Source organism: Metopolophium dirhodum, chromosome 1 (genome assembly GCF_019925205.1).
Source record: "Metopolophium dirhodum isolate CAU chromosome 1, ASM1992520v1, whole genome shotgun sequence".
NCBI classification, from domain to species: Eukaryota; Metazoa; Arthropoda; class Insecta; order Hemiptera; family Aphididae; genus Metopolophium; species Metopolophium dirhodum.
In genome coordinates, this window is record NC_083560.1 from 65501718 (window position 1) to 65514274 (window position 12557).

At 29.2% G+C, this 12557-nt stretch overlaps 1 protein-coding gene across 1 annotated transcript; it reads right to left on the reverse strand.

Moving 5' to 3' along the window:
• Nucleotides 1–6890: 6890 nt before the first annotated feature.
• On the reverse strand, nt 6891–12321 carry LOC132933488 (ubiquitin-conjugating enzyme E2-17 kDa-like). The gene is made up of 2 exons (XM_060999761.1): nt 12053–12321; nt 6891–9518 (listed from the first exon to the last, which is right to left on the reverse strand). Exon 2 carries the CDS (start codon nt 9479–9481, stop codon nt 9026–9028), a length of 456 nt encoding a protein of 151 aa, XP_060855744.1. The 5' UTR covers nt 9482–9518; nt 12053–12321; the 3' UTR covers nt 6891–9025.
• Between the last annotated feature and the right edge of the window lie 236 nt (nt 12322–12557).

The window sequence follows — 12557 nt, forward strand, 5'->3', positions numbered from 1 at the left end:
AAAAATTACCTATTTTTTTTAAGAACCGGTAAGAACCGGAATTAACCGGAACCGGAACCCATATTTTGTAATTTTAAGAACTGGAATCGGGACCGGCACCAATTATATCTTTTTTATAAGAACCGAACCGGAACTAGAACCAGAAAAATCCTAAAGGTTCCAGTCCCTGGAGCGGAGCGAGGAAGCTAGTGGTTTCACAATGGTGTTTGTTTTATTTTATTATTTTTTTTTTTATCCTGTTTACAAAATTTCTACCAGAAGGAGTGCTTTAATTTCAACATATACTACCTTATATTTTAATAAATTGGATCAAGATGGTACTTTAGAGAGGTAATTTTTCCAACAAATTACGAAAAACCGCTAAAAATGGGATTTTAATTTCTAACGCTTTGTTAGCAACGAATAAAAATAATAATATTATAATATTAATTCAACTTACAGGATATAATAAATAATAACAATATAAAAAATCCAGACTGACAAACCGTCTCCGCTCAGAATCGGTTTTCATACACAATGATATTATATCATTGAATTCAAGTTTAATACAATGCATTATACATTGACCCACTTGTAAACTACTGTACAGCAGAGTGACATCAACTTACCCACTTTGTTTATTGGACATTATTTAAACGATCAATATTGTCATATTCCATCGTCAGACAGATGCTGTACCATAATATTGCGTATATTATACAATTGCTTTAATGATCAAAAATATGATTAGGTTGAACCTGGAAAATAGACTTCATGCCAAATGAAAATTATCGCAGAAATTGAAACTTTGAGAAATATGTACAACTCTTGCGTTTAACCTTTCAATTATGCAGCGTAACATACACAAACACACGCACAATAATAAAAATCTAAAAAATTCGATGAGAATAAACTAATGCGCCACTTATATGAGGAATCATTATTTTTAGTTACCTTCTAAACGAACTCCAGTGTAGTCATTCACAATATTCACCCTACTGAACGAAAAATATTTGGAGTTGCTAAGCCATAATATTATATTGTTATATCATATCATAAATTATAACGACGTTCCTATTAAAATCGAGTGGTGTAGAGTACTAGAGTTTGCTAACCTACCTTTAATCGATTACGATTATTAAAGCTTCAAAATAAAATCAATACCCCTTCACAGTTCCACTGAATATTGTTTTATTTACTGTACAGGCTCATACGGATTACGAATTGACACGTTTATTATATTTTAGATGTTTTCAATGTAATTAATGTTGGATTTCGTTGTAGACTAACAATTATTACGCATCGTAAGCGTGCACTCTGACATTAATTTGAAAAACATAAAAAAATAATCATGTAGTTATACTATGTTTTATAATACTAAATAAAGAAAATGACGATTCAAATAAACTTGTTTTATGTCATGTTTAGACAGATAAGATATTTGAGTTATGAAAAATATTATTAATTAGTATAATAATATGTCATCGTCGATAAAAGAAAAAAATCACTCTAAATAATAGACACATCCGCACAGTCGACTAATACCTAATAATATACTTAACTAAAAACTAACTATTCATCTCCTGATGATCTGTGAAAATTATTTTCACTTTCACTCTACCCCGGGTTGGCTTTACTCTGTACGTACCTATTCACTCGGTGAATGTTTTGTTATAAACACGTCATAAGTCAAACTTTCCGAAAACACGTGTATCGTTTTTTTTTATATTATTTAAAATTAGATACTTGTTGTAACACAGTTTTTCTATTGTAGACTTTTTCGTGTTTCGTGTTTAACTTAAAATGCTGATTCAAATTTAATTAGATTCCTGCAGAAGAAAATATTTATAAGAATTTTTATCTCAACTATAAATGTTCAGCAAAATAAAAATTATAAGATTTACCTGGGACCACAAAATATTGTAATTGAATAAAAAAAATAAGGATATTTCCATAATATTAAATTTTAGTCTTCAGTTAACACTTATCCAAATGTCCAACGGTACTATATAGGTACTATAATATCATGGTTGATATTACATATAATATATTAATACTTTCAAAATCATAAACTAATAACGCAAATAGTGTTGTCAGTGTGATTTCATAACAAAATTATGAATTTAATTATTTAGGAACGTAATGTGCAGATATAATAATGTAGTAATTCAGGTACTCGTAAAAAGCAAAAATATTGAATAATCTATGACAATAACGATGTATTTTGAAACGGATTAGCTACAATCGTATTATAATTATCATAAACCAATAAAGTGTATCAGACACATCTTGACAGATTGGCGTTCCATGATTTCTTTAGCTACAGTACTTACACAATATTATAAACTTTGTGTTGTACTATAGAACTTTAAATTGTATCTAATCTCTCACGAGGATGTACTATAGGTATTACATTTTATATAATATGTTTCTCTTATTTTATACTTTTGTAACTTAGTTTTTTTCAAACACATACTTTTATCAAGTTATATAATGTTATGCCATACCCTCGCACGCATGGTGTGTGTATGTGTGTGTTTGAGTGTAAGTGGTGAGAAAACTTATAACTAGATCAGAAGACATCTGATGTTTGCACCATTTGCAAATATTAGCATAATACACACGTGCGTAGTTGTCACGTACGACAATGATCAGTAAATTGTGTTTCTATATTTTACATACTTATTTTGTACTATTGTAAATTCTATTCAATAGATATTTAATTAATATTTCAAGATGATTTAATTTTTTTTAAGGTTTCCTTTGTAAATAGATTTATTTAACATCGGCACGAGCTCCAATAATTAGTATAATTGTGAACGGACAAACAATAATACATATTATATTATACCTGTATATGTTATACTTAATATTATATAATGTGATATTTTAAAGGTTAAAACTAATTTATTTAAAATTGTATTACCTATAGATTTTTTTTTCATAGTTATTAATTTTTTATTATTACAATTTTTTTAGTGACTACATTTCTGAATGTCAGCATACTATCGTTTTAATTTAGTTTTCCTAAACAAAATATTTTTTTCAGTTTAAATGTTTAAAAAAAGGTGGGCAAGTGGGTGTCGCACTGCTGTACAAGTGGGTCACTGTAATGGATGATGTTAAATTTGAATTCATTGATATATTAATATCATTGTGTACGAAAAACGATTCTGAACGAAAACGGCTAGTCAGCTTATGACCAGGCTTGCATTAAAAAAAAAATTCCGTTTTATGTTATTTACAATTGAAACGTTACAGAATTTTTGGGTTTGTCGTTATTTAGAATTAAAACGTTATCAAACTTTTGCGTTTATTGTTATTCAGAATTAAAACGTTATCCAAGTTTTGCGTTTATCGTTATACAGAATTGAAACATTGTCCAAGTTTTGCGTTCATCGTTATTTAGAACTAAAACGTTATACAAGTTTTTCGTTTATCGTTATTTAAAATAATGTTAATAACTATTAAGTTTAAAAATAATAACTAATGCGGCTTGGTAATGAATAATAGCCCGGATACGGAATATAATATAATCAATTTTTAGATTCTTAGATTGTTTGCATGAAATAAATTAATATGTTTCTTCCTTCTACGAAACCAGTAGACTTTTAAATAAATAGATTTCAAAATATTTATCGTATTGCGTTTTTTTTGTTCAATGATATTCTATAAATTACATTTTGTGTTGTGTTCTGTTTAATGATATATAATAAATTTTTTGTCACGCCTGCACAGAAAGTTTGGTTTTCGATAGCGGTTGAAGCGTTGGAAAGCGTCCTTTTTCCAGCCAGCGGGCGGTAAAGTGAAATCCCCAAAAGTGCTACGCGCACATTTCACGCGCATATACCCTGCACAAACAGATACTGAAATTTATACCACGGTCCTTACAAAACATAAACTTTTGATTACATCTTATAATTATATTATAACCTCCATGCGTGACGCTTAAAATAAATAAAACCAAATCGTTTCTTTCATGATATATTGTTGTCGTAAAATTATAGTCTAGTTGTTTCATAGATCCCTGCATTACCTCTGCCATGATAGATGCAGAGGCGTGACAAATAGTATGCGTGGCTCGTGCGGGAAGGAAATTTCAGTCTTGGGCGAAATGCGGCCCTCGCCTGTGTCCCACACGTCGCCCGCGACTGAAATAGCTCACTTCCCGCCCTTGCCACACAATATACTATTGTTAATCGTTATGTTTTGTTTTGTGGTATTTAAGTATTGTATTTATTATCACTTTCCAAAATTTGGTTGATTCTAGTATTCTACAAGGCGGTACCTATCGTTATTTCCGCTGAGTGAATTTTTTTAGGACAAAATAATGGCATCGGCACCTGGTGCCTTAACTTTAAATACGTATAAATCAGGACAAGTAATGGTAACGCTGTTTCTTCTCTGACTCTCGATTAACAAGGAAAAAAAAGTACGTATAACTATAGGTATTTCACGACGTTGTTCGAATTTTGATTTTTATACATTGAAGTTCTTAGAAAAAAATATTCTGTTTAGGAATATGGCAATTATTCATTTTAAATGAGTATCGTTCAAAAAAGTAAACACCTAATATAGCACCATCATCTATAAAAATAGCAAAAATACTTTTCCCTATAGTATGGTTTTGTAATGATTTCCATCTATGTAACAAGAATATTTGTTACATAGAATAAAACCTAGTATACTTTTCAATAAAATTAATATTTACCTTAAAAATAATCATCTTTTAGTTTTTATATTGCTATAAAATCAGATACAAAATATGTCCGATGGTTTTATTATAAACAGACAGAATTAATGTCATGAGTCAAATTGAATCAGTTTTTATTTCTATCCACAGACAAAATATAACTCAATTTAGGTACTATAAGTGCACATTTTAAAATCTCAGGCGGTTGCTGATTTTATTTACTAAAAGCTACAAGCCTTCTGCCCTACTTATAATAGCAAATATAATGATTTAACATAAGAGTATAATTCTTTTTTAACGATTTTATTATCTATCGTTTTTTTTTAACATAGTATGGAGTAATGACTAATGAGTAGGTACTGTTATTTTCGGAGTTGCCCGATTGCGGCCCGAATTCAAGTAGTCGTATTTTATCCCAAATATAAGTATCCCGATTGCGGCCCGTCTAAACACACATTGGTTCACAAAATAGCTTATAAATAATAAAATAAAGTATTTGAATAAAGTTGATAAATATGAAATTCAAATGTCTCGTTTATGATCATTATAAATAATATACAGACTTCTGAGAGTAGGATATTTTTTTTTTACAAGACTGTAAATATTATACAAACGTATAGTTAAATAATTGTTTAAGATACAATACTTAAAATAATAAATAAATTATAAATAAATTATTAATAAAATTAATAATATAGCAATAAATAGTCAAATAGTAAAATGATTGTAGAGTTAAAATTATAGTGGTTGATTTTTAAAACTCATTATTTTTACAAAATCAAAATTAGATATTCCCAAGTTACTTAATTTTGTAATTTGGGTTTGAATACATTTTTTTTTATGAATTTGCATCGTTGTTTCCCTAGGAGTATAAACTATATTGATTGGATTTTAATTTGAGCATCTATTTGGCATTGTTTTAAAATTTTCAAAAATTGATATACATATACTTGGATGCAAAGTGTAAAATAAGGAATTGAATTTCGAATGGAAACTTCCACACGCATTCGTTAACAAATACATCTAGAAATACAAGTAGCCCATATTTTAGGAGGGAAATCAGAATCATCATCAATATAAGTGTCTACCAAATAAACAAAATGTTTGGATTTTAGCCATTTCAGGTTGTATAGAAGCTAAATCTATGGCAAAAGTGCAGACTATTAACCTACAATTTCAGGTTCTAAAAATGGTAATCCAAATATAGGTATATGTTAAAAACTTGCCTATATTACTATTTTTTTCTTTATAATATGTAATTAACCCTAAATATTGTATTTTTCGCCACCACGATTGACCTAGATGGAACCTACAACCGTTTATAGTAGCCAATGGCCACGTAAAACGATTAAATAATAAAACGATAAAGTTAAATCATGAATGGACTGGAAATTACCACGCCGAATATTGGTGATCGTGGGAATCGTGAATGCGATATAGTTGTTATGTCAAAATACGTATCGGACGCAATCGAGATATTTATTTAGTTTTGATAGGTAACCACTGTATAGGCCTACCTATTGTGTACGGGCAATCGGGATAGGCAAAAAGGTAAAAAGGTTACTTTGTGCCGCAATCGGGCGACACCCATTGTTGTTAAGGTTCTGCGTATCATCAATGAAAATCCATCGCACTAAGTCAAGGCCTGGAATTACAGGCAAGCTATAAAAAAATATTCAAATTACAAAACTTCACACAGTAAATAGTTAATACGGCGAGTAAAATTTACCAAAAACAATAAAGATTAAAATTGTTTTGGGTCATATTATATTTAGGTACCTATTGTAATTTAAAACATTTTATTTCTTATGTAGAAAAATCATCATTTTCATCAATAGTTTTCCCACTCAGTCTAGCTCGAAACTTTTTGCATTTTCATCAAGTAAATAAAAATACATTGAAATAAATCAAAAGTTATACCTAGGTAATATGTGGATATATATTGGACATAGGTGTAATTAAATTGTATTTTAAAATTCAGATGCTCATAGAATTATAACAGGTTAGGTAGTTAATTTATTAGTAATAACTAGACACTAGTAGCTATTTAAATGTGGAATTCCGATGTTTTTATTTATTTATTTTTATTAATTTTAAGTCATCAACTTCATACAAGGTTATTAGCCTAAGTTACATTTCTTTTTATATTGGAAAAAAATATTAATTTGTTTATGTTCTATTCAACAACAAAGGTTATTAGCATTAAGTGTGTTTACAATTTTGTTTTTTTTTTTTTTAATTGCAAATTTTTTCCTAAAATGTATTACCAAATATTCCGCTATTTGTGCAAATAACTAAATATTAAACATTTGTAGGTACTGGCCAAAATTACCTCATTCAAACTTCAAAGTAATATATTTCCCTGCCATAAAAATTAAATATTACAACAAATATTGCATTAGTTTACTCACTACTTAGTTTAGACTCTAGACAGAACAATACGGCAAGAGTGAACTTGGTACTTACTACAACTACCTAAAGACTAAAGAGTAAAGACTAAAGATACCGCTTCTATTCTGTTAGCAGTCTTTGAAATTTGGTTATTGGAGTTCAATATTAAATTTACTATTAACATACATTATAAAAGTGAACACGTTAATAGGTAGGTACGTCTTGAATTGCAAGGTAGGTAAGTCGTAGCCTCGTGAATGTAATATACTTATGGTTTCTAATCAGTGAACATTTTAACTAGTAAATTAGGCGACAATTGTCGAGCAGTGAAATATTTTAGTTGTCTAGTGGGTAGTATTTTTAATAACTAGGTGAAAATAATTTTTTTACGTAGATTCTATAGTAAGTACCTACCTATATATTGAATTATTTGATTAAAAATTAATATAAGTTACATATTTCTAGGCAATTGTATAAAAGTTGAATATTTTAGTAACACACAATGATAATATAACAATAAGAATTGTATTAATACAAAATTATTAAAATTTTGTTCAATTTGATTAATTGTTTGTTCAAGCTATTAAGCTATTTCATTTAGATCAGATGGAAAATGTATTATCTTCTTAATATTTATTGTACAATACTAAATTAATTAAACATAATTAAAAATAGTTGACATGTACCTACATCTTAAAACAATTATACCATATTCCAAATATTTTTAGGCATAAAATAAACATAATATGCAGTTTTTACAATGCGGTATGTGTAAATTAGTGCATATTTTACAATATGTTTTGCATAAAAATATAGTCCCTAATCATTACAAATTAGTAATTTAAAAAATATCATATAACCAATTAGATATAAACCGTATATCCGTACGTATATTCCTACAAAGTAATTTGTACAATTTTACTTATAAAATACAGCATTAAAGCTGTTTGTACATTTTTTACATTAATTTAATTCATAGTTAATACCACAAAAAGTTTAGGTTCTCTAAATTACACAAATAGGTACAATAGTACAACTAAATGTGTCTAAGCCTTATATTTTAGACTAACATTTAATATTACATAATCAGAGTAAATAGTCAGCGTATTTGACTCTAACATGACAATACAAACTATTATGTACATTGTGAGGTTCTATATTTGGGATATTTAACTATACATTATGTTTATAAGTTTATTTACAATATAAACTTCTAACAAAGAACTTTTACAATGTATAAATATTCATTAAAATACATTAACTTTTCAGATATTTAAAAACAATATTATAATATAATGAGCTATTTCAGTATTATTTTTAATATTAAATTTATTAACTCAAGTACTTATTTGATTATTAAAATGTACGTAATACCACAAAACAAGTTTTGATTTTATTTTTTAATCTTTGTAATATAATTAAATTAATTAAATTAAATAACTGCTCAAACTGTTTACATGATAGTGAATATAATGCATCTAACTCGGTCATGTGATCAATAATTATATAATGGATAAAAAAAATAATTAATAATACATTTCACAATAATATAAGCAAAAAAAGTACATAAATACATTTTGATATAAAGCTAACTATTAACTTATAAAAGTAAATGGGAAAAACATATAAATTCAAAAATGTAAAATAACATATAGATAAAAAAACGTTTTTGGAATATGAATTAAGATTATAAAGTTAAACATTACAAAACATTTAAATTAGTTACAATAATTATATTTCACTTGCGTCAATATATTTAAATAATATATACCACTAAATAAAATAATTCAATAAACATACATTTATGCAAAAAAAAAAAAAAATTTCACATGAAATTATTCTTTCATTACACTGGAATAATAGTAATAACCATGGTAAAAATTCAATCATTAAGTTTAAAAGAACTAGTAACACACAGACAGCTATTTTTTTAAAGTATGTTTAAAAATAATAATTAGCTTTCTAATCAATAAAACTTTGCTCCACACACATCTTCACTCGTTTCTCATACTCTCTGCGATTCTCCTTATACAATTGGGCAGCCATAGAATTAGCTGGTGAATTAGGATTAGGATCACTAAGAAGTGATTGAATGGATGTCAAAATAGCAGCTACATCATAAGTAGGACTCCAGCGGTTCTGTAATATATCAAGACAAATGCCTCCATCTGCATAGACATTTGGATGAAACATTTTTGAAACAAATCTAACTGTTGGCGGCTTGTTAGGATATTCTTCAGTAAATTCTATTGTCAATTTAAATGTGCCATCTTCAAATGGAGTATCATGTGGTCCAAATATCACAGCTTTCCACAGCATGATATTGTTATCAGTGGGTGTGCCACTGATACCTGCAGGCGGATCTTCTTGTAATTTTTTAAAGTCTCGCATCAGTCTACGTCTGGCAGGAGTTGACATGATAAATGGTAACTTTTATGTTTCAATAAAAACAAACCTGTGAAAAATTGTATAAAAATTAGATACAATTTAATAAAATTACATAGATTGAGTTAGGTATGTCATAGATTTTTTTCCATCATATTCATTTGTCAGACATTTTAAATTAAATAAAAAAATATATGTGCACTCTGTACATGCAAAGAAGTTAGTAGTAGTTATTAACAAAAATATAATGGAAATTCTCAATGGCATTCTCAACATTTTTTAATGGATGACAGACAAATTGATTGCAGTTGACCATGACGTGGCGGTTATCTTGCCCAAATAACAGTAGGATATATTAAAAATCAATAAAAATTAATTTTACAATTCCTAATATTTAAAAAAATTGACAATCATTTATAAAAGCATACTTATCAATTTTTCTTATCTTTTGAGCCATGACATTAAAAACTTCTTCGGGATTAATAAATACTTCTTACTAGCTGGTCAACAATATTAATCTATTGAGATGGTTCTAGGAAATGTAGTTAATTTGGCAAAAATAATAAGTCACAAATACTATAAGTTTTTTCAGTCATAGTATTTTTATTAGGTAGGTTTTGAGTATTTTCGTACATAAAAATGTTTTCTCAGGAGCCAACGTAGACACTGGCATGGTGCATAATATTTTAAACAATTGGCAATTAATATTTAATAACAATAATAATGTTAATCATGTAAAGCTGTGTTACGAAAATTTAAAATTTATTTTTGCCTGCCTTACTTATAGTTCAGCAATAGTGGTTTGAATATTAGAGCTGAATGAAGGTAAAATGTAACAAGTTTTTCAAATAGTTGTTAAAAAAAAAAATGGTGAATCAAAAATCATTTATCAACTATCACAAAATATAATATACAATTTGTCACTTACAGAAAGCCCATGAAAAAATTCTAATATCAAAAGTCAAAATTGCAACAGAGTTAGAGTAGGTATCTTAGTATTAATACCATTTACATTTTACGTACTCTATGTATAATGTTTATGTATGTACTTATTATATTATATTTACGTAAATGAAACTGCAATAATTTAAGTAGATTTAGGTATAATAGATCTCAAATTTCAATAATACCTAGGTACTTATAATTTTTTTCAAGCAAAAATATTTAGTGCCTACTTTTTTAAATATTCCTAAAAGTGTTGTCGTTGTGCGGACACTATTTTATGTAAAGATAATATTTGGTCTCGCAGTAGTCATGATTGCTTGCAGCTACAGTAAACAACTATAGGTAAGAATATCATGTAGCAGATAAATTAGATAGACATGTAATAATCTAGGAATTGCCTAGCTTATTGGTTGCAGGTAGCAAGACCGTTGATGTGAGGAATAACTTAAGATGTTTGATAAAATATAGACTCGTTGAAAAGTTAAAGTTGTTTATTGTAAATATTCTTCAGAAAAATAAACTAAGTCCATAATGACAAAATCGTTATACTGTCTCTTGCGAAGGTGCTCGTATGTACGATGGTAAATCATGTCTGAATACAGGCCGTTCCAGGTCTGGTTTTATAAGGCCCCATACTCTCCTACCACCCCCCTGGTCCATTGTCTTATCCGCTTTGCATACGGAAATGCATAAAGCCATTACCTGTATCCTGCACACCAAGTTGGGTCAAGAGTCATATCGTCGTTTCCCTATATTTTAATATACATGAAATACCAATTATTATGTACTTGCTTATAATGTTTGTGTCGTATATGCATATGTGTTATACATAGTCATCATATAATATAATATGCGATCTATATTTATGATGTGGTTTTTTTAAATTTTAAGTTAAAATGCAAATTCATACTGCGTTTTAAAATACTACTCCTGATGGAATGTGAGCACTTGGCTGACCTCCTTCCTTATCTTAATCGTGTATTTGTTTATTTGACAATTGCCAAATTGATGTTGTGCTCGCTCTCATATTTCCCTCATAACTATTGTTTATTATACTTTCAATTAACTACCTATGTTGATTATTTAATATACGTTGAAATATAATATAATATACTAGATATACTAATAATATACGAATATTATCCGTTACAGAGATAAAAAAATTGAGCTCGAAATGCAACCAACGCTATTGCATCAGAATTTGCAATGAACATTATTCAAATCATTACTAATTACAATATAGGTGATTATACCAAATTAACGACCCTATATGATGACCCCAAAACTCAAAAGAGATGATAATATTGTACCTAACTTGTATTATGAGCGTATTGAGGATGACATGTTATCAGACGATCTTTTAACTCAGCAATAATAACCAGTCGGATCAGCTCCTCAGCCTCGCTATAATTATTGTAGATGTACCAACATTTATTTCACAGAAAACAATAAAAAATAGAAAACAATCGGAAAGTTTTATTTTTCCGTCAGAGCCCTGATAATACCGCGTTTGAAGGCGGTGACCGGACGGCCATTAAAAATCGTTATCTGGGGCGAAAATAACGACTTACTGCGACGGGGTAAACACTAAACACGCACTGCGACCGCCGTGAAACGATCTAAACGCGTTACGAAACAATTATTATTATTCAGACTTACCGACGACGACGGCCACTGCAAAAGTGCGAACGGCTCTGGAGTCTCGACGACTGGACGTCGGTGGTCAGTGGACGGCGGCGGTGGTAGTCCAGGCACGGATGTAGATTATTATTTATTTTTTATAGGTACTTATTACCTATTACTAAGTTTATTATTAATATTATATCCGATCTGCGGTGCCCAGTCAGCCAACAAAAGTCAAAACTAATAACTATAGAACGGCGGGCTCGTCGTTCCTCGTTATCTGTTGTGACTCTGTTGTGACTCTGAAACGCAATTTTACGATACGTCTTCGATGTGTTATTGCGGGCGAGTTGACGTTATCGATATTCGGCGGTAGTCGCGATTGTTGGCACCGTACTATCGTATCGATTTCGCAACACGGTAATAACTAATAAGTGATTATTCATAATATTTTTTTTTTCGTACCTCCTACCCGTGTCCCGTCTACCACCGGACAACAGCGCTTGCCGGCCGCGGCTGCCTCCACGGTTCACACTACGAC

Coding starts and splice junctions, on each gene's coding strand:
- LOC132933488 (XM_060999761.1), bottom strand. CDS start 9,481: ATGTCAACTCCTGCCAGACGTAGACTGATGCGAGACTTTAAAAAATTA.